The sequence below is a fragment of the Genypterus blacodes genome, unplaced genomic scaffold, assembly GCF_046128005.1.
Source record: "Genypterus blacodes isolate CSIRO-AG114 ecotype Tasmania unplaced genomic scaffold, CSIRO-AGI_Gbla_v1 ptg000012l_1, whole genome shotgun sequence".
Taxonomy (NCBI): domain Eukaryota; kingdom Metazoa; phylum Chordata; class Actinopteri; order Ophidiiformes; family Ophidiidae; genus Genypterus; species Genypterus blacodes.
The window spans coordinates 5,740,361-5,759,025 of NW_027466826.1; the positions used below are offsets into that span (position 1 = coordinate 5,740,361).

At 40.3% G+C, this 18,665-nt stretch overlaps 1 protein-coding gene across 1 annotated transcript; it reads right to left on the reverse strand.

Annotated features, from left to right (window-relative positions):
• Window positions 1-142: 142 nt before the first annotated feature.
• On the reverse strand, window positions 143-17,628 carry LOC143012098 (leucine-rich repeat-containing protein 1-like). Its single transcript, XM_076165157.1, has 14 exons — window positions 17,023-17,628; window positions 11,254-11,371; window positions 9,861-9,939; window positions 8,871-8,960; window positions 6,955-7,011; window positions 6,767-6,830; window positions 6,136-6,210; window positions 5,586-5,730; window positions 5,188-5,306; window positions 4,514-4,597; window positions 3,066-3,181; window positions 2,588-2,760; window positions 1,532-1,674; window positions 143-1,421 (listed from the first exon to the last, which is right to left on the reverse strand). The coding sequence occupies exons 1-14, from the start codon at window positions 17,179-17,181 to the stop codon at window positions 1,266-1,268; spliced, it is 1,578 nt and encodes a 525-aa protein (XP_076021272.1). The 5' UTR covers window positions 17,182-17,628; the 3' UTR covers window positions 143-1,265.
• Window positions 17,629-18,665: the final 1,037 nt, after the last annotated feature.

The following is an 18,665-nucleotide window of genomic DNA, read 5'->3' on the forward strand; positions in this document are numbered from 1 at the left end:
GTGTGTGTGTGTGTGTGTCAAGTCTGAAATTAAACCTAAAGCCAGAAAACTCTCTCTCTCCTCTCCAGAATTTTTAAAATACTCTTTATTCCTTTACCATGTGTATCTGACTATGAGCATTAAAGGAATAACAAACATAGCGTTTAGTGTTGCATCCATTTTATTGGATCAGTGGTTAAGTCATCCAAATCTCAAGGCCCAGCGTCTCTGCCTTTACAGATTTGTTTTGTGCAGTTTCATCAGGAAATAATTAAAAACAGAAAAATCAAAACTGAACCAATTTTGCAATCAATTTGAAAACAAAAATATTTCATAATGTACCATATAAAAGAAGCTTTGAGAAAGTTGAGAAGTGCATTACTGTATAATTCCATTTCGTGGTATGAACCTCATTCTCACCGAAAACTCCAATGATTATTCTATACAGTACTGTTTAAGGAAAAGAAATTAAGAATGCAGCCGCTTTTAATCTATAAACAGTGAAGCAGATATAAATAAAACAAATTATGGCTTCCAGATTATATTTCAGATCATTGATGTTTGATTTGTAGATTAGTATTTAAGACCAAGGTCGATTAATTGATCAGACTTGGTTATAAACAAAAGGAGTCCAGTTTGCCATGATTGAAGCCATGATGAAGACATTAGTGATGGCATGTTGTTCATTGTTTAAATCTTTTTTTTAAAGAAAGAAGTACCAAGATCATGAAAAAACACCTTTTAAAATCATCTGCAATTGATTAAGAAAATTCCTATACATTTTATTTACATCTGAGCTGCCAAAAAAGTATAAAAGTATCGATATTCACAAATGACTATACAATAATTATTGATCAGTAGGTCAAAAAATTGTTTTGTCTGCCCAAAATGCATAAAGAAGTTTTCACCCAGTGTTTAAAAATAGAATACATATATAATACATTTAAGAAGGTTTTGACCATATTAAGGATTTATCATAGTGCAACTACCTAATAATGTATATTTTCTTAAAAAGAGACCTTAAAAAAAAAGGATTTTTATTTAAATATCTTTAAAAATGAGAAGATGATTGCTGTAGAAACTATTTAAAAAGAGGAAGGCACTTTGGCCCTGGTGGGGTCAAACACATTTCATCCACGGTGCTATCCCAGGGTGGAACCAGAGGAGGGGGGGGGCGAGGGGGCATACCGGGGTGCGTAGGTCAAAGAGACAAAGAGGACTGAGGGGCTGTGCAGGAGAACAAGACAAGAGGACACAAGGAGGTACAAACATCTCTGAGGTAAAAGTCAAACAGACGTGGTCACTCTGTCTGCATTATTGACCTCGTTTTTGTTGGAGTCCAAGCCTTTGGCGGCATTCAGGTCATTGCGGAGGTTCTCGGCTGCTTTCTTCATCGTTTTCAGCTCACCGGGGTGAGGTGTGGCCCGTCGAAGCAGCGTTCCCTGCATCACAGTGAAACATTCAAACGAGTGTTAAAGGGATTACATATGCAGAAAAGGTGAGTTGTTGCGTTTTGATTTTCTATCCATCACTTCATGATCCCTGCTCTCACCTGGCCATCCTCCTCATCCTCATCGACGTCATCCAGGAAGTGTATGGCACTGATCCTGTTCGTGGCTTTGCTGTCCCAGGTTTCATCCCCCATTTCGTTCACCAGGCTCTCCAGGGCTCCACAGCGGGCGAGATTATCAGAGCCTGGGGAAATATGTCATCAAAAGATATTTGTAATGATTGAATTTTTATTAAATGCAAGCTTAAAAAAGCAGTCAAATACAGAGTGCGAGCTGGCAGCACGCTTAAGTACGGCGAGCATGAAAGCTTTCCGGAATCTTCCAAGTCAAAAATGTACACAATGTTGATACGGGACCGAAAAACTGTCAGATCACAGTTTCAAATCCCGGCTTAGCCATAGGCTTACAGCAAGGAGACCGCCCCCTCCCCCACTAAAGCATCCGGCCGACTCATCTGACCTGCACTAGTCATCCATATGCATCTCTAACAGGAGAAAAATAAAAGTGCCATCTCCTCATCCAAATGTAAAACACAGTTAAAGACAGAACAGTCCCTTTCCAGTGCATTGCTAATACTCCACACACACTTGTAAGGGAGGCTGTGGATGACAAATGAGGATGTAGACCAGCAAAAAATGATAATGAACTGTTGTATCAGGCAAATACAGCCAGGCTTCTTCAGCATCTCCATACTCAGCGGGAAAGCTTTCTAATAGAAGCAGGCTGGCCGTTGCTAAGCCTCTTTATCTCTCCAATCCAGTGTGTTTCTGGGAATTAAAAGCATTTTGAAGTAGGTGCCTCAAGGAGCCGCGTAAAAATGACATCAGCTACAGGAGAAGATCAGAGGGCAAAGAAGACACCAGTCTCCCCCAAAGAGATGATCGGAATTGTATAATATCACACAGATGTCACACTCTTGGGGATTAAGGCGTTTTTTGAGCCTAAAAGACACTGCCACAACTATTTGCATTAAATATGCATAGCAACAGCTGCGGGCCACTTCATTCATGCAAATACCGCTCCACCCGGTAGCTGCACGTACGCAGGTTCCGTACATCTGGAACATATGGAGCGAGAGATAGCAAGGAGAATCGTACCTTTGTTGTCGGGTTCGTAAGGCTGTTGAGGCAGCAGCACACAGGTTAGAACCTTCTCGCCCGTGTTGGGATCCTGGTCAGTTTGGAAGGTTAAGAGCGGCTGTGACTGGTTCTCCGACAACCATAAGGCCTTCAGTCGTAATGTGGTCAGTGACATGGGTAAGTGGGTAAGCCTGAAGACAAACAGCAAAGCCAATCACGACTAAGTACTTCCTTCCATATCAAAACAGACTCATATCACACCAACATATGAACAGGATATGATTTTACACAGAGAATTTCTAACTGATGCCTCATATTTGGTTGGGTTTTGGAGAGAAAGGTTCCCAAAAACAATGGGAGAGAAACAGTCCGAATAAGAGAGACCAATGGTGACGAACTACCTTATCCAGTGCATATCTGGACTGTATTATATTTTGATTAACTGTGCCTAGGGTCTCACTGATAGGACAACAAGCACCGATGGACAGGGTCGTACCTATTACCCGACACATCGAGCACATGTAGCTCTGTGGCTTGCGACAGCTCTGATGGTATCCTCATTAGTCGGTTTTCTCGTACACAGAAGACGTTCAGACCACTGCAGCCTCCAATCTTAGGAACAGAAGAGAACACAATTAAGATTACAGCACATGTGTAACATACTATGGGCAAATAAGAAGGAGTTTGTATATTTAAGAGCAATATGCAGTTTACTTTTGTCTCCCCTAATAGCTTAACAGAGGAGTAACTCAGCGAGCAGCATTTGGACGTTTTCCCTCAGATTTGGTGATCTCAGCGGCAGAGTAATTAAATGTCAATAGGATGTGGAAGATGGAACTAAAATTAGACACAATTAGGCTCAGTGATCCATCAAAAGCAGGGGGGCCTCACGGGACAGCGAAAGTGCCGGCGGGCAATCTATGAATCTGCTCGAGCAAAGAGCCGAGCGCTGTTGTAGACATTCGTCGCATGAATCAAGTATTTGCATCGACGAAACAGCAGCAAAACACACCGACAGATTTTGAATCTTCAGTTTCAACAGCAAACAAAAGGCCACAGTTAAAGGCATCAATCGCCAAAGCTATAACAACTCTGAATACATTAACCGGCAAACGTGCCAGAGGTTAGCGTCCAAAGCAGATGGGTTAGACGCAGAGGACACATTTTGTTTTGACTACAATGACAATGAAGTCTTTCGGACGTAAATGTGGGTATATGGTCAAGTATCTGAGCAAAGTGCAGCGCAGTAGATGGAACAGGGTCACACTGTGATGAGAAGTGATGCAATGTTTCTGTTTTAGAGAGAAAGTGACATTATCGAAGCTAAAGTGTGCGCTTATTTGTCCTCCAGACACAGCAATCTTTATCTCGTTAAGACACAGGGGCATTGTGCAACGTCTAAAGAGCTCTTTCACATTGAGCTTTAACCCAGGCATGCCTTTCGCTTATACGGTACAAGTGGTTGGAAAAGAATGTCGCGCGCAAACACAATGGAACTGAACACACCTGGGGACTGAACGCCAAACAAGTAAGGGCACTGTTGACCTAACGACTGTCTAGCCAGTGTGAGTTCCGATGGGCCGCTGATAATCTTACACTCACTATAGTATAGCACAGCACAGAAAGCCGACATAGTACTTATAATCTAAATGAACAGAACTTTAACACATATTGTATTATACTGTATAATGTTTATAAACAGATTTAAGCTTTCCCATATCGAAAACATATCTTGTGTGTCCTCTTAATATTTAATTTATCAAACTTCATGCCACTAAACACACAAGTTGCTACAAATCCACCCATCTAATACCAGAGCTTAACTGTGTGTACGTTTGGTTTTGACAGTAGTAACATGTACTCTTGATTTCATCCAAGCTGCCTGACTCACAACCCGAGACATTTGATGTAATGTTAAGTGAGGTTGGGATACGAAGAACTCACCTCTTTAGGTAATGACGTCAGCTGATTTCTGTCACAGTTGAAGTTGGAAAGTCGTTTTAGTTTCCCGACGCTTCTCGGTAAACTCTACACCAATAAGGCGGGGGAAAAAGAAAATAAAAGCTTTACAGGTTTGTCCAATTTGTTATTACATGAAAAAGCAACAACACAGGCAATCTCAGGTCTTTACCTTATCTCGTTTGTGGCTTTTACATTATCAACTGAGAACTTTCACAGACATTATCAACTGGTATTTACACAATCAGTTGCAGAGAATGTGCTACTCGAAAGTTATCCACAAAGTCACCGAGTCGTGGACATGAAAACAGATTAGTTAATCATTCTTGTGTCCACTGTACATTGCGCACAACAGACAGACAAAAGGCATTCACCGATGAACAAACACGACACAAAACACACAACTGCAACAGAAAGGGGAGAGCTCTCAAAAGTCCTCTTATTTCAGTTTGTACTGTTTGCACAACACTCGTATCTGACCTGGATGCATTCACACGGGATAAGATCAATCTGTAATTCTCTAACATTTAAACATCCAATCATGGTTTACACTTGCAGCTTTTCAAGAGAACTGTAGAAAGTAACATTCATCTTGGTCTCAGCTGTTCTGTGTGGAGATTCTAAAGCATCTGCAGTCATGTTAAGAGTTACAAACACACCTGTAGCTGGTTCTCTGTGAGCACCAGTTCAGTGAGACTTTCACAGCTGCCGATGCTCTCAGGGAGGTGAGTTAGCCGGTTCTGATCAGCTTTCAATATTGAAAGTTTTCCTAGCTTTCCTGAAAAGAGAGAGGAGAAAAGGAAATCTGATTCAAGCATGCATTTTAAACTGAAACACAAAGGAAGCAATGTTTCCTCAATCTTCGACACTATTCTAAACGATACTACAATTACATACTCTCAGTGGCCACTCTGTTTGATATATGTGTACATTTAAATGGTTTCATGGCCAAAAATATAAAGATGAGAGGGTGTAGACAGTATACGACACTCATGGAACAAGATGTGGCTAAACTATCTCTACAGTACGCCTGAAGAAGAAGAAACTGACTGCTTACCGATGCTTTCTGGTAAGTGCTCAAGGAGGTTCTGGGATACCAGCAGGTCTGTGAGTGACAGGAGGCCCCCCAGCTCCTCTGGAAGACGCTCAACTTTGTTTTCTGAGACATCCAGGCACAACATGCTTTTCATACTGCCCATCTCCTAAGGTTCAAAGCATCATTTACTGGTAAGAAAAACAAGTTATACCAGCATAATAGGTGTTGCACAATGGCATTGATCTAATTATAGGGGCTGTAACCTTGGAGAGCAGTGACCCATGGATCTATAGGTCTGGATTTGTCACAACACAGCAATCGGCAATCACTGCATCACAGTCAGATATTTCACTTAAATCCTGAGAATTCAGTGTAGCAGATATTCCTTCCTGTTTCTGAGATTTTTACATTGTGAATTAGAGCGATTTGAACAGGGGATACAGTGCTGTCCGAGTGTGAGAATGGAAAAACTATTAAGCAACGCGAGCTCTGTCCTTGAACAGTGGCACTGTTATTACAACACAGATAATAACAGAATGTCAAATGATTGAAGTGAACATGATTAACTTACTGCGGGTATTTCAGCCAACTGGTTCCCATCAAGCCACAAGTCCTTTAAACTGACAAGACCGCCTATTGTCTCGGGCTATGGGGAAGGAAGAGTCACAGAAATTGAACAGGCACTTATTAAAGACATCAAAGGTGTAACTACAGAAAAATGACTGAACTGTTTTCTGGCATCATAACAAGATTTATAATTAATATTTGGGATGTTACATCAAATAGACATTACACCTCAAGATCTCAGGATGAAGTCAAATCAAAACATGGTACTTTTTTAAAACCTCTATTACAATTACTTGGAGATTGAACCAATATGCAAACATAATTTTAGATGTTAATGTTTAATATAAAAGCAGTAACATTTCAGACAGCATGAAACTATAATAAGTTTTAATGAAATAAAACAAATGAGAAAAAAAAAAAACTAATTTAAAGCCATGGTTGATCTGTAAGAAAATCATTCATCCAGAGATTTAAAACATCTCCTGTAAGCTTAATTTTCTAAAACAAAATCTCAAAGCAGATGTTATCTTCCCGACAGTTACTAATCAATACTTGGATATGACAACAACAAGGAGAATGAGACAGTTCTGATGGAAGTCTGCGTGTCATTCAGTTTACCAAATGGATAAACTTACCAAGTTATATAGTTCATTATTGCCTAAGTCGAGTTCTTCCAGTCTGTGAAGCATAGACAGTGACCTGTGGAAGTTATAATGAAAATACAGTCAAAATAAAAACAATGAATAGCTAAACATTCCACACTATAACTTATTAATCTCTATTTACAGGGTTACGTTGCTCTGAAATACTGTAAATTGCTTACTCAGGTAAAAATGTCAGCAGATTTTCTCTGAGTTCAAGCGACACCAAATTGGACAAGCTGTAATGACAAAGAAAAGACAAATGAACACACGTTTCTTAAAATGCCATGAAAACAGAACTTTTTTCTACTTGTATCTTCATGTTTCTACGATGAAGAGATTTTCTTCCAAGAAATCTTAATATGGATCAAGAGGATGTCCTTGTGACAAGATCTCAGTGAACAGGAAGTACTTTTGAGGTGTGTCAGTCTAATCAAGACTGTGAAATCCACACAGAATAAACAACCAACTGCATATTTGATGAAGAGCAAGTGGCTCATCAGAGACCAAAGTCCAGGCTAATCTCTTTGCAGCACATACATAAACCCAATTAATGTAGGATTTTATGATAGACCAGCCTACTCTACTCCACAGTACAAAGTTGATCTTGTAGATGAGAACATTGATTAAATAGAAAGAATGCTCATTTTGTTTCAACATTTCTATTCACTATGAACATGTTAGGTTTGAAAACATTTTCTCTGACTCTCTCCCGGTCACCAAAGGTGTCCCCCAAGGCTCCATACTTGGTCCAAGACTTTTCTCCATATACTACTTGTAGAAAAGCCAACAAATCTCTTAATCTATCTATTTCAAGGTCTAAATTACATTTACAATAATGACAGATTTCACAAAACGTGGTTATTTGTGTTGCAGGGCTAAATGTCGATGTCACAAATCAGAGAGAATCCATCAAATTCCAGCACACACTGAGGAAATTAACTGCATTGACTGTCTCAGGCATCTTACAGCAATTTTGCCTGCCAGACAAAATTCCTGTCAGTAGATAAACCAATGACAGATCACCCCCTTAAAAGCCCGTCTTATCCAGCTCTGAAGCCCCACACCCAGATGTTTTTCTGTCTCTTTCGAGTGAATTCATTTTTTCCCCCTTAGCAGACAGTGGGCCATAACTCACTTGTGTTATGCAAGACAGATATGAGACATATGCAGGGCACATGTCACAAGACAAGGAGGTGTGAAGTGATCTATGTTCTCTTGACCGTGTTGTAAAGGAAAAAATGTAAATGTTTGAGGAGGCAACCCAAAGTGTGTAAATGTTGGTTTGGTAACACTGCTGAGTTACAGCTGCTGCCTTGTCTCGACAGTTGACTTGATGCGTCCAAAGGTTTTCTTTGCTAGAAAACCTTTGGACGCTTCTAGTTCACTGCTGAGACACAAAGCATTCCATAGTTTAAGAATGTGTTGTCAAACATTCTTGCCTCATACAGCCAAAATGTAAATCCCAAACTTGCCATTAAACCCTGACAGTCAGAGGAGATACTGTACATACCAACCAATCAATGAATGTTCAATCAAATAATGTTTATGGCAGAGTGTCTCACTACTGTTCAACTTAGGCATTACATGCAGTATACCGACTAATTAAGTCATAATTAACTCTTCCGTGGCCACTGCTACTGTTCCCCTGTCATTCAAAATCATCTCTATCACACCAATTCTCAAAAACCCTGGGGCAGAACCTAATGATTTGAATGACTACTTGCCCATTTCCAATATTCCATTCATCTCCCAAATCCTTGAATAGACAGTATCTCAACTCTAAGCCCCACCTACACAGCAGTAACATCTTTCTAAAATCCCTTACCTTACTATTCCAATTAATGGGAACATTTCCTCCTAAATAAAAAGTATTGCTGACATATTCAATGGTATGCTTTCCTTTAGTTAACTTTATTTCATTTTCTGCATTTATTGCTCCGCACCTCCCTCTCTCACGCACGACACTGAATTTCATTCATTTTCATTCATTTGTGCAAAAGGATATTGAGATTAGTATTCAAGATTCCATGTTTTTCTAGCAAAGGCAAGTTTTCCTCATTATGTCAAAATAAATATAAGTAGTGCATATACTCACTTTCCAATGTTTTCTGGAAGGACCTGCAATGAAATATCATTGATGGAAAGGCATGTTAAATTCTGTAGCTCTGGAAAGCTCTCAGGCAACCTGGGAAAGAACACAAGACACCACCACATGAGATGTCAAGTACAAAGGGACACAATAAATATGATGATTTCATTCAAAACAAGCAATATTTCTTAATTAGTTAATATTTTATTGCATCATTTCTTAATGAACTAGAATGAGCTTAATGACAACAAAGTAACATCCGCGTCCTGTCAACTCAAAGCTGCACCAGGTTTGATATTCGTTTTACTTTGTTTTCTCCTTACGATGACTAAATTACAATACAGGCCTGGTGAAAGATTGAAGGAGAGTTAGGTTACTTGCTTATGAGTATGCACGTTTGTACTTCTGAACTTTGAGGTGGAAGTAAGATACAACAATGTTGCAAGCAGCCTGTAGGGACACATTTTAGTCCAATACCTGCATGTTAATTTACAATAAGAGTAACTATATGATGAGCTGAGCTTTAATATAGGCTATTAGTATTTTGTTGGCTGTTGTGCAATTGGAATGGTCGTCTACTCCACTATGTAGGATAAACGTGTGCATTACATGTGGTTTGAAACTGTGATAGGCTCCTATGTTCTTGAAGTGTGGTCAGCTAGTCTTCTAATGAGTGAACACTTAGGCATGCATCAACATTAACGTTGTGTTATGTTGGTGTCAATTACATCAGTTTGAGTTCCTTTAAACACATGACTTACCACAGGCTATATAACCATAAATGCAACCATGACTCTACATCAGCAAGCAGCAGCCATTGACGGTTCTGTTGCCTTATGCCTAGCAACTCACATACTGATACTGTAGAGTTTAAAAAGATTATCTTTTAATGGATTTGAAGGAAATAACCTGAGTCTGCCTTGGGGGCCACATAGACCAGAGCTAGTACTGCTCAAAACAGTTCACGGTTCAACGCAGTTCACCACAGCTGACTACCTTGTTAGTGGGTTTCCACTGAAATCAGCAACTTGGAGGGCTTTGCAGTATGAAATACTCTCTGGAATTTCCATAATATCTGAAAAAGAGAACAAACAACAATTCTTACTCACTCTGCTCAAGCCTTATTAGATGCTCTTCTTTACAATACTAATGATATCTAATAATATTGAATATTAACTAATAATATATTTAAAGAAAGAACTGCTTTAGTCTAAGTAGTAAACACGCAAAATGTGATTAATGGCTGTTTGTTTTTACATAATGAGAAATTCAATACAGTTTGAGATACTACAGAATGATAAGGCTGTGTAAAATGTTCTGGATTTGGTTTTGCTATTAGTTTTCACAGATTTAAAAAAAAATGGCAATAGTTCCTGGTTCAAGAGTGATTTGGCAGTGCTGCTTCGACATCAAAATGCTGGCTGGCACAAAGCAGGCTTATCCAGGCCTGCCACTGACCCCCACCTGTTTCTCCTGTTGTGGAATAAGGCCACACACGCTGTGCGACAGGCACAGGAAAGCTGGCTACTTTCACAAGCAATTTACTTTATGTGGCTCTAACCCTAATACCTTTTGGAAAAAAAGGTGAGAAAGCTCCAGAACAATCCCTGAACTCGACCCTTGTCACTCAGGGTGGATCTCGTGGTTGCAGATAAGAACTTTATTGCTGAAGCATTCAATCGACACTTTATCCATCCTCCATGCTTACTCCGCACACAATTTCTCCTTTTGACCATTTCAGAAGGAAAGGTTTTGCAGGAATCGTCCTCTCTGGACCCCAAACAAGCAGCTGGGCCTGCTGAGCTTGCTGTCTTCTTTATCAACATTGCAGCTCTCATCATTGCAGCTTCCTTAACAGACCTCTTTAACCTCCTTCCACATAGCTGAAATCTAATCAGATTATAAAGAATCAACTCTGCTTCCTCTGTTTAAGGATATTACATCATCTGCATTAGTTGCCAAACAGCACTGTGCTGCAATATTCATTAACCTTGCCAAAGCTTAAACCGACTGGGCGGTGTTGGGGTCACTAATCACTCACTGCCTTGGTTTTCTCACTAGCTCTCTCACCGGGTGCAACATGTAAGGTTTGAAAGCATTTCCTCTGACTCCCTTCCGGTCACCAAAGGTGTCCCGCAAGGCTCCATACTTGGGTCCAAGACTTTTCTCCATATGTATCAGTAATATTCCTCAGGCTGCTGGTAACTCGTTTATTCACCTATATACTCATGACTTTCACTGGTTTCATTTACAAAACCCTTCTCAGTCTAACACCCCGCCCCCTCATTTTGCCCTTGAGCTACTACATTAAACCTTGAGAGTGAAAAATATACAAATATTATGATATTCCAGATTGTACATACATCACATCAGTGTTTTTCCTTCTCACCATTTCGGGACACATCCAGTTCCACCAGCTGCATGAAGTTGGCGATTTCTGGCGGAAGCCTCTGGATCTCATTGTCACTCAGGCCGAGTTTTCTTAGCTTCACCAGCTGAAAGAAGGGCTGAAATGGTTGAAAAGAAACGTGTGAGTAAACAAATATGATATTGCATATTGGCAATGCTCTCAAACAACAGTGGCACACTCTTTATTGATTGCTGTGAGAGTCAAAGTAAAAAGGGCATGTGGGCAAAAAGGTAATCAATCAACACATTGTTTAAACAAACCTACATGACTTGACACACAGAATATAACTGATAATTCAATTCCAATGTAGCTTGCAATGGTAAAATTCTAAATAACTATTCACCACCACTTTAAATAAGTTCTATGAATAATTTGACCAGATAATTGTTCTTGTTAAATCCACCTTTATGTGGCATTGTTTGTTCAACTTTGTCCGAACCATGGTCCAAACAAAAGTGCTCTCAGCTGCAGCAAACCACCGATTTCTAATGGACCGGAGTTTGCTTGTTTGGTGTGCACCATTGTGCGACTGCGTGTCCATACCTGCCAAAAAAGGTGTGAAAGCACCCTTAAAGAGGAACTATTTATGTTTTTGGTTCGGGAAAACCCCACATTTGTGTCTGCACACGCCACTCCCAAGTTTTGAGACAGTTCAATAATATTTTGTAAGCATTATTACTTCAGCAGCGACGAATGAGGCTCCAATCGGTGATGCCATCAAGTGAGCTACAATCATCTAATGAAGACTGATCTGGGGAATGGTTGAGCATTTGCATCACAATAATCATCTTAATTGTTTTGTTCCAGCTATGTAGAAAGATTATACATGCTAAAATAATTTCTATAGCCTTTGGGAAGAGTCGGTGTCACGGGTCGAGAATTGCTCATTACACCAAACAGAGGAGATGATAGAAAATGTTAATTCTGTTTTAGATTCGATTAAAAGTGTCTTTAATGCCCACAGACACCCTCCCCCTACCAAACGCATCCATTACACAGTTATCAGCCAAAAGTATTGTGAAACTTTCTGTACTGGGGGCTCCTGTTTTCAGTTCGAGAGAAGACGGGGGCGGTTTCCTTCACACACACTCAGAGAAATACCTTTCTGGTGCTTGTGTCTGTCTTATCTGCATGTTTGCATGAGATTTCTGAGTCCGGTATTAGCGCTCTGGCGGCGAACCTGTTGTTCCGGTTAGTGTCATTCAGCGCCACACCCCAAGCCATCGGCCATCACGCACAAAAAAACAAAACAAGCCGAGAACATATTAACCGTTCTCTCAACTCGCGAGTCAATGTTTAAATCTACAGTTTCACCTTCAGCAATGTTTTCCAGACACCTTACGGAAGCCTGTAGGTGGTATTATGAGCCCAGATCATTGCGCTTACAACATTTACACACTTCACTTAAGTGCATTGCTAAATCATGCAAAGATCTGATCAAAGATGAAGTCATCTCTTTCATCACCACCATTCAGCCGTTGACAGCAGATGACCAGGCACTGACTGTGGAAATGCCCTATCAAAGTAAAAGCTTCAGATAGAAAGTTTATATTAATTAATAAGTTCATATACATCATTATTTTTGTTCTCACTGAGATAAAATTCACATGGATGATGATGCTCTTTTTCCGGTGTCTTCCGTTTAAACTAACAAACTAACAGAAGGTAATAGTAGTTCATAAACCAGTTTAACGGTGTGTGCATTGTGAAAGCCGGTGGATTCAGGAAAACCTTGAATCAACAGTCACTTGTTACTATTTGGCTCCACCGCACGAATGATTCGGAAAGCAATCAGCAATCATGCCAACCAAAATCAGGTTTTCCCTTCACAATACAGACATGTGCTTCAACTTGCCTCGTCTTGCAACTGTAAAATCACACCTCAGGTCTTTCTTCCTGTTGTCAAGTCTCCTTTGTACATGTTTTCATCTGCCCGTTGATAAAAAGCATTCTGACTTCTGAGTTCAGGCCTTGACAATACAACAGGAGACAACACTGGCCTGCATTTATTCAGTTATCCACCTCAGAGGTACATGTGAGGTGAGGTGGAACCGATCATATTAGGCTGACAGTGAGGTGGTGAACAAAAGTAATTGTCCCTCTATCCCATAAACAACCATAAATGTATAGAATACACCTGCGTTGATAAATCCATTGCAGGGTCATTACAGCTTAGTGATTCACTGTGACATTAGAAAACTAACACATATAATGACTGCAGTGAATCAATTGAAACACACATGATGTCAGTTTTGCAGTCAGACTCACTATGTGTCCTTTTCACGAAGGGACAAAGTAAGCAGTGTCTTGGAACCACAGGGGGTTTACACACACTGTCTCTATTTCACTGCCTTCTCTATAAATTATGTCCTACTTTGCTCATTTCCAAAATCGTAGGCACCTCGTAAATTCTATTGTAAGTAATTGTAAGAAAGAAAGAAAGAAAAAGAAAGGTACTAAATTACCCTTCAACTTCACTTTAATCTAATTGGCTGTGCCTTTTCTTTCAGTTGTATGAGGTTAAGCTACAGTCTCGTGCGAATGTAAGCATTATTCTATTCTCCTAGCCCTTGTGATGAACAACTGTAAACCAGAACAAATGCACACTCTGAAGTGGAAGAGCACAAATAAAAACCGGTTTGGCTGTGCAGGTTAGAGGAATATGCTGTAAAAGCACAGAGTCAGCCATCCATTTACACAGCAGAGCAGCTCCCGGCTACGGATCAGCAAAAACGCTAGCAGTGAGGATCTTCAGTTTCTACTCGGAGAAAGAGAGCTACTAACTGAAGTGCTTCATTGAAAACAACATGCAAATCTTTCAACTGAGATCCCACCTCATAGGAACACAACCAATAGCAAGGTTAAATGCTTAAATCCCCTGGGGACACTTTTGTAACTTTTGTATATGCACAAAACAGGGATGCAAACTGCTTGTGCAAATTCTGATGCAGAATTTGGCATTTCTAGAATCTTAACCTTTATGAAAACTGAAAACCTGCAGGGCAAGTGAAGATTCGGCCCCTAAACAAGCCAGCAACGTCTGCAAAAACCGCCCAGGAACTCACAAAGGGAATAACAAAATTCTGTGTCTTACTTTATTTGCAAGGACTTCTATAGAGTTGTTGTTCAGCATATCTCCAAAGCTTTTATTCTATAAGTAAGATTGTCTACACTGTCACTGCATCAGTTTTTGGCTAGAGGACCATTTACCACCTCTGGTTATGTGCAAACAATGTTGAGCGGCGCAAGCAAACCTCTTAAAGTACAAACATAAGGAGCAGTATGAAGAATGTTGTTCACTAAAATGTTTTCACAGGCAGTCCTCGAGTCATGAAACATCCTGTTCTTACGTACCAACCTCCATAAAGCCTATTATTACATTTTCTTTAAATGTTCTGTTTGACAAATTGACATTAGACAAACTAAAAACCAGAACTTGTTTGTAACCTGGGAACTGCCTGTCTTCTCTATTTTTCAATGCTTAGTATAATTTCACAATAAAGGTGTATGTAGTTGAAGTAAAGCAATTTTGAAATATTTCTGATATGCATTCTGTATTGTACGGTCTATGCGTATTGCAGACATCCTATTCAGTTGGAGACACACTTCCACACCTTAATGTGACATATGGAGTCACATATATGTTATCGCACAATTCAATAAGTTATCGCACATCGCAATCTTTCACCATACCGTGCAGCAATATGGTTAATAGTCACCTCATGAGGGAAAAAGGTCTGTTCTGTTGACTATGACCTGCTCATGAAATGTTACCACATTATCTTATCCACTTTGAAATTAAAAAATCTAGGGTTTAGCAGATTAATCAGCATGTACAGTACTCGTCTCCTTCCTGAGTGTTGAGTAACGTGCCTTTTGACATACACCTATAGGTCTCAAAAACATTTTTAGAAGTTTATTTCTAGAACTGCCCTATATGTTGAACTTATTCCATTTCAAGCTGTAGGTGACTAAAAGCTATTCCTGACAGCTTACACCTTAGACCCACATTAACTCCATTCCTGCCTTCATAAATGTTTTGCTCAAACCTCCCTCAGAAAATCTAATGAGCTACAATGTGTGTATATATATATATGTGCATTAGCATTTTTGTGAGTAACTTTAAACTAACTTTGTTTTGGGAGGGGACACAATCCTCTTTTAAGCATAGATAACATTCTGAGCTGGATTTTAAGTACAGTTTAATACAGGCCCCAAACTGACTGGTCTCATATGACAGATGTCTTCCGAAGCTTTTACATTGTTTCCATTTTTCTCTCACTTGCTTGCGCCCATTCCCTTGACTCTTAGCGCCACCGACGAAAGGAAAGGGCCCAGAGAAACCAGAGGTACAAGGAATGACAAGGAATGCTCGCTCCTCGTTCTTCAACTGAAACAACGTCACTCACTCACTGACAACAGCAACACAGCTACATCAGCTGTCAGGAGTGTGTGGAGCTGCTCTGTATTGTTGTTGTTGCTATTTCTGACATTTCAACACACAACATTCACAGATTCACAGCAGATGATGAATGACCCAAATTAAAATCTAGCTAATGGGGATCATTTTACAGCTGAGTTGCGGCTGTTCTTTGCCTGTGCAAACATTTAATCAGACTTGTGTATGGTGTCAGTGCTGCAGAACTGTCCCATCCGAAACAGTAAAGGGTGTGCCTGTCTGATAACACACTTCCGCAAAGGATACCACGTGGTAGGGCTTTAGGGACATTTAAAGATAGTAGAACAGAAAACTATAAAGGTCACACTAAGATCTAGGAGAGAGCAAAAGAGCAAAAAACCTAATAAGAATACTCATAATTTACCGATGAGTACACATCCGTAGTAGAGGTGGGAAACATTAGTGCGACGTTGTGATATCAAATTTAACACTGTGTGAAGATTTCAGACTTTTTACATGTACTGGAAGTAAATGAATACTACACATGATGGAGTTTGTGTGTTATGTTTACCAGGAAGCATTAAAAACTATATAACCTTGAAGTAGAACATTGAAGAATCCCTCTAGTCTACTTCTCCTGCCATCAAATCCACATATTGATATTTCATTGTTATATTTTATGATTTACACCATATGATGAATTAAATGATGGATAAATTAAACATTTCTTGTGTCCTTTAAACACCAAGGGGCTGAATCATATGTTGACATTTGTCACCATGTTTACTCTACTTCTCAATGTAAATCTGGCTTCATTTCAGAGAGTAGATTATGTGTTCTTGCAAAGGCATTTAAACATAAATACAGCTACATGCTTTTGTCTCTGCAGACAATGATGTCTCTGTCACAGGTGTGGAGAAATTTGAAATCATCGGAATTTTGTGACCTCAGCAAAGAACCACCTGCCAAAACAGGTTTGACACATCAAACCAGTGTTGGTCTACCTGAAAAGAATTAAGTTAAAGAACATTTCACAAGATATTTTGAAGAAACCTGAAAGTCAGACAATTAATACCTAAAAAGTAGTTTGCCGAGGCTCAAACTCTGCCCCGTGCATTTTAATTGACATGTAGTGGCAGGTAAAGCCCGGCTGGCTGATGTGGTGCGTTTGCAGTCCCCCCGGTCCCACCAGATTCTCACGGGATGCTGCATCAGTCAGTATCTCGGTGTCAGAAGCACTTGAACGTTACGCGATACATTTGAATGCGAACAAACAAGAGAAAGGTGCTCTATCGCTGAACCTGCCATTAAAAAAAACGAGTGAGCGGAAGTAGCCGTGTGCTGCTTACCTTGGGCAAGTCTCGGAGTTGATTGGCATCCAACAAAAGCTCCTCCAAACTCCTTCCGTAGCGATAAATCTCATCGGGCACATAGAGCAGGGAGCAGTGGCGTTTATCGATCATCTCAACATGACGGTTGCACCGCCACAGCGGTATACAGTGAAACATCACGGGGGAGAATATCGTACCCGTGCAATAAACAAACAAGCGGGGAGGGGATGCAACAGATTGCTCCGGTAAAACAGCCTGAGACTAAATTTGCTAACAAGTACAAACAAAACAAAAAAATGGTGAACAAGTAGTGAAACCCGGAGTGTAAATAAACCGTAGTGACGTTACCGAGCTAGTTTTTGGGTCGCGGCGAAGGTGAGAATTGCACTTCGTCGTAATCTCACTTTGGTTAGTTTGCAGGCACCTGTTTTTCTCCTCTTTCTTTCCTTTCTTGCGTGGCGTCGCCCGCGTCAACGTTTTAAAAGTCGTTATTATTTACTCGCTCTAGCGCTCTAGCGTTAAAAAAGTATGGCTGCATCATAGTCGAGCGTCGGGGAGCATTTTCCTCGTCGCGGAGTTAATTTCCTCTCCCGTCCAGTTTCTGACCCGGAACATTCACTCCCTCATTCCAATCCTACGTCATCATTCCAGGCTGCTCCTCCCTCTGGTCCCTCCTCTCCCGGGCTCACTCTGGAGCTATGGGAGGCCGAACACACTGGATAGGCTGTCACAGGCAGCTAGGGGCGCCATGACAGGACATTGGGGGGCTACGACTCAGATCACGACAACCCAGAGAGGGGCCACAGGCTGAAGAAGGGGGTGACACCTGAGAGAAGGGAGCGAAGTATGAGACGCAAAGTTTATCAGCTTATCTCAGCTTGAAAATGAGAAATAATTAAAAATTAAATAAATGGAAATTAAATAAATGAAAAAAGGACATTAGTAATTTAATCACAGGTTATTTTAGGATATCCTCAGCATGAAGAAACAACATGGGAACTATTGTACGACATTCACACTCACTAGCCTGATATTTATTTTCAGATTTCTTTGCTTGTTTGTGAGAAATCTGTTGACATTAAAAAAAATGTCCTTTCCTGCAACCACATCTATCGACCATGTCCAATCTGCCAACCAAGTTTCATGAAAATTGGTTCAGAAGGTTTTGTGTTAGTTGCCATTGAGCACAATGGCATGGCCCCTCCCACCCAGCACTCACCATCAATCCTCAGCTGACATACAGTATAACCAGTCAGCTGAGCGATCATCCTGGAATCTAAGGTTCCCGGGTTCCTCCAAGAGAACCTGTGGAAGTTTTGTTGAGCATGACACTGAACCCCTAACTGCTCCTGATTTGGCTCCTTGTGTGGTTTGTCCCTTGACATCTGTGTATGAATAGGTGAAGAGAGAGGACATTGTAAAGCACTTTGATCAAAAGTGGTATTTAAATACAGGGTCATAAAAGCCAAGAGATACAGCACTGCAAATAATGCTGGCAGAAAATATCAAGCTCTCTAAGTGTGTAAGTTCATGCGTTTACCTTATTACTCAATACACTTTATAATGCCTAACTGAGACCCTGCTCCTTACAGTATTTCAAATCTTTATGCAATCACACCAAGGTTTGTGTGTTTGTGCATTGTCTTATTTTTTGAGGATGT

What these genes read in the sequence shown, in the direction of transcription:
- LOC143012098 (XM_076165157.1), bottom strand. Translation starts at nt 17,181, where the DNA reads ATGTTTCACTGTATACCGCTGTGGCGGTGCAACCGTCATGTTGAGATG. An exon ending in ACTGGATGTGTCCCGAAATG is followed by an intron (nt 9,940 to 11,253) that starts GTGAGAAGGAAA and finishes TCTCTTTTTCAG; the next exon opens with ATATTATGGAAATTCCAGAG. An exon ending in ATAATGAACTATATAACTTG is followed by an intron (nt 6,211 to 6,766) that starts GTAAGTTTATCC and finishes CCTTCCCCATAG; the next exon opens with CCCGAGACAATAGGCGGTCT.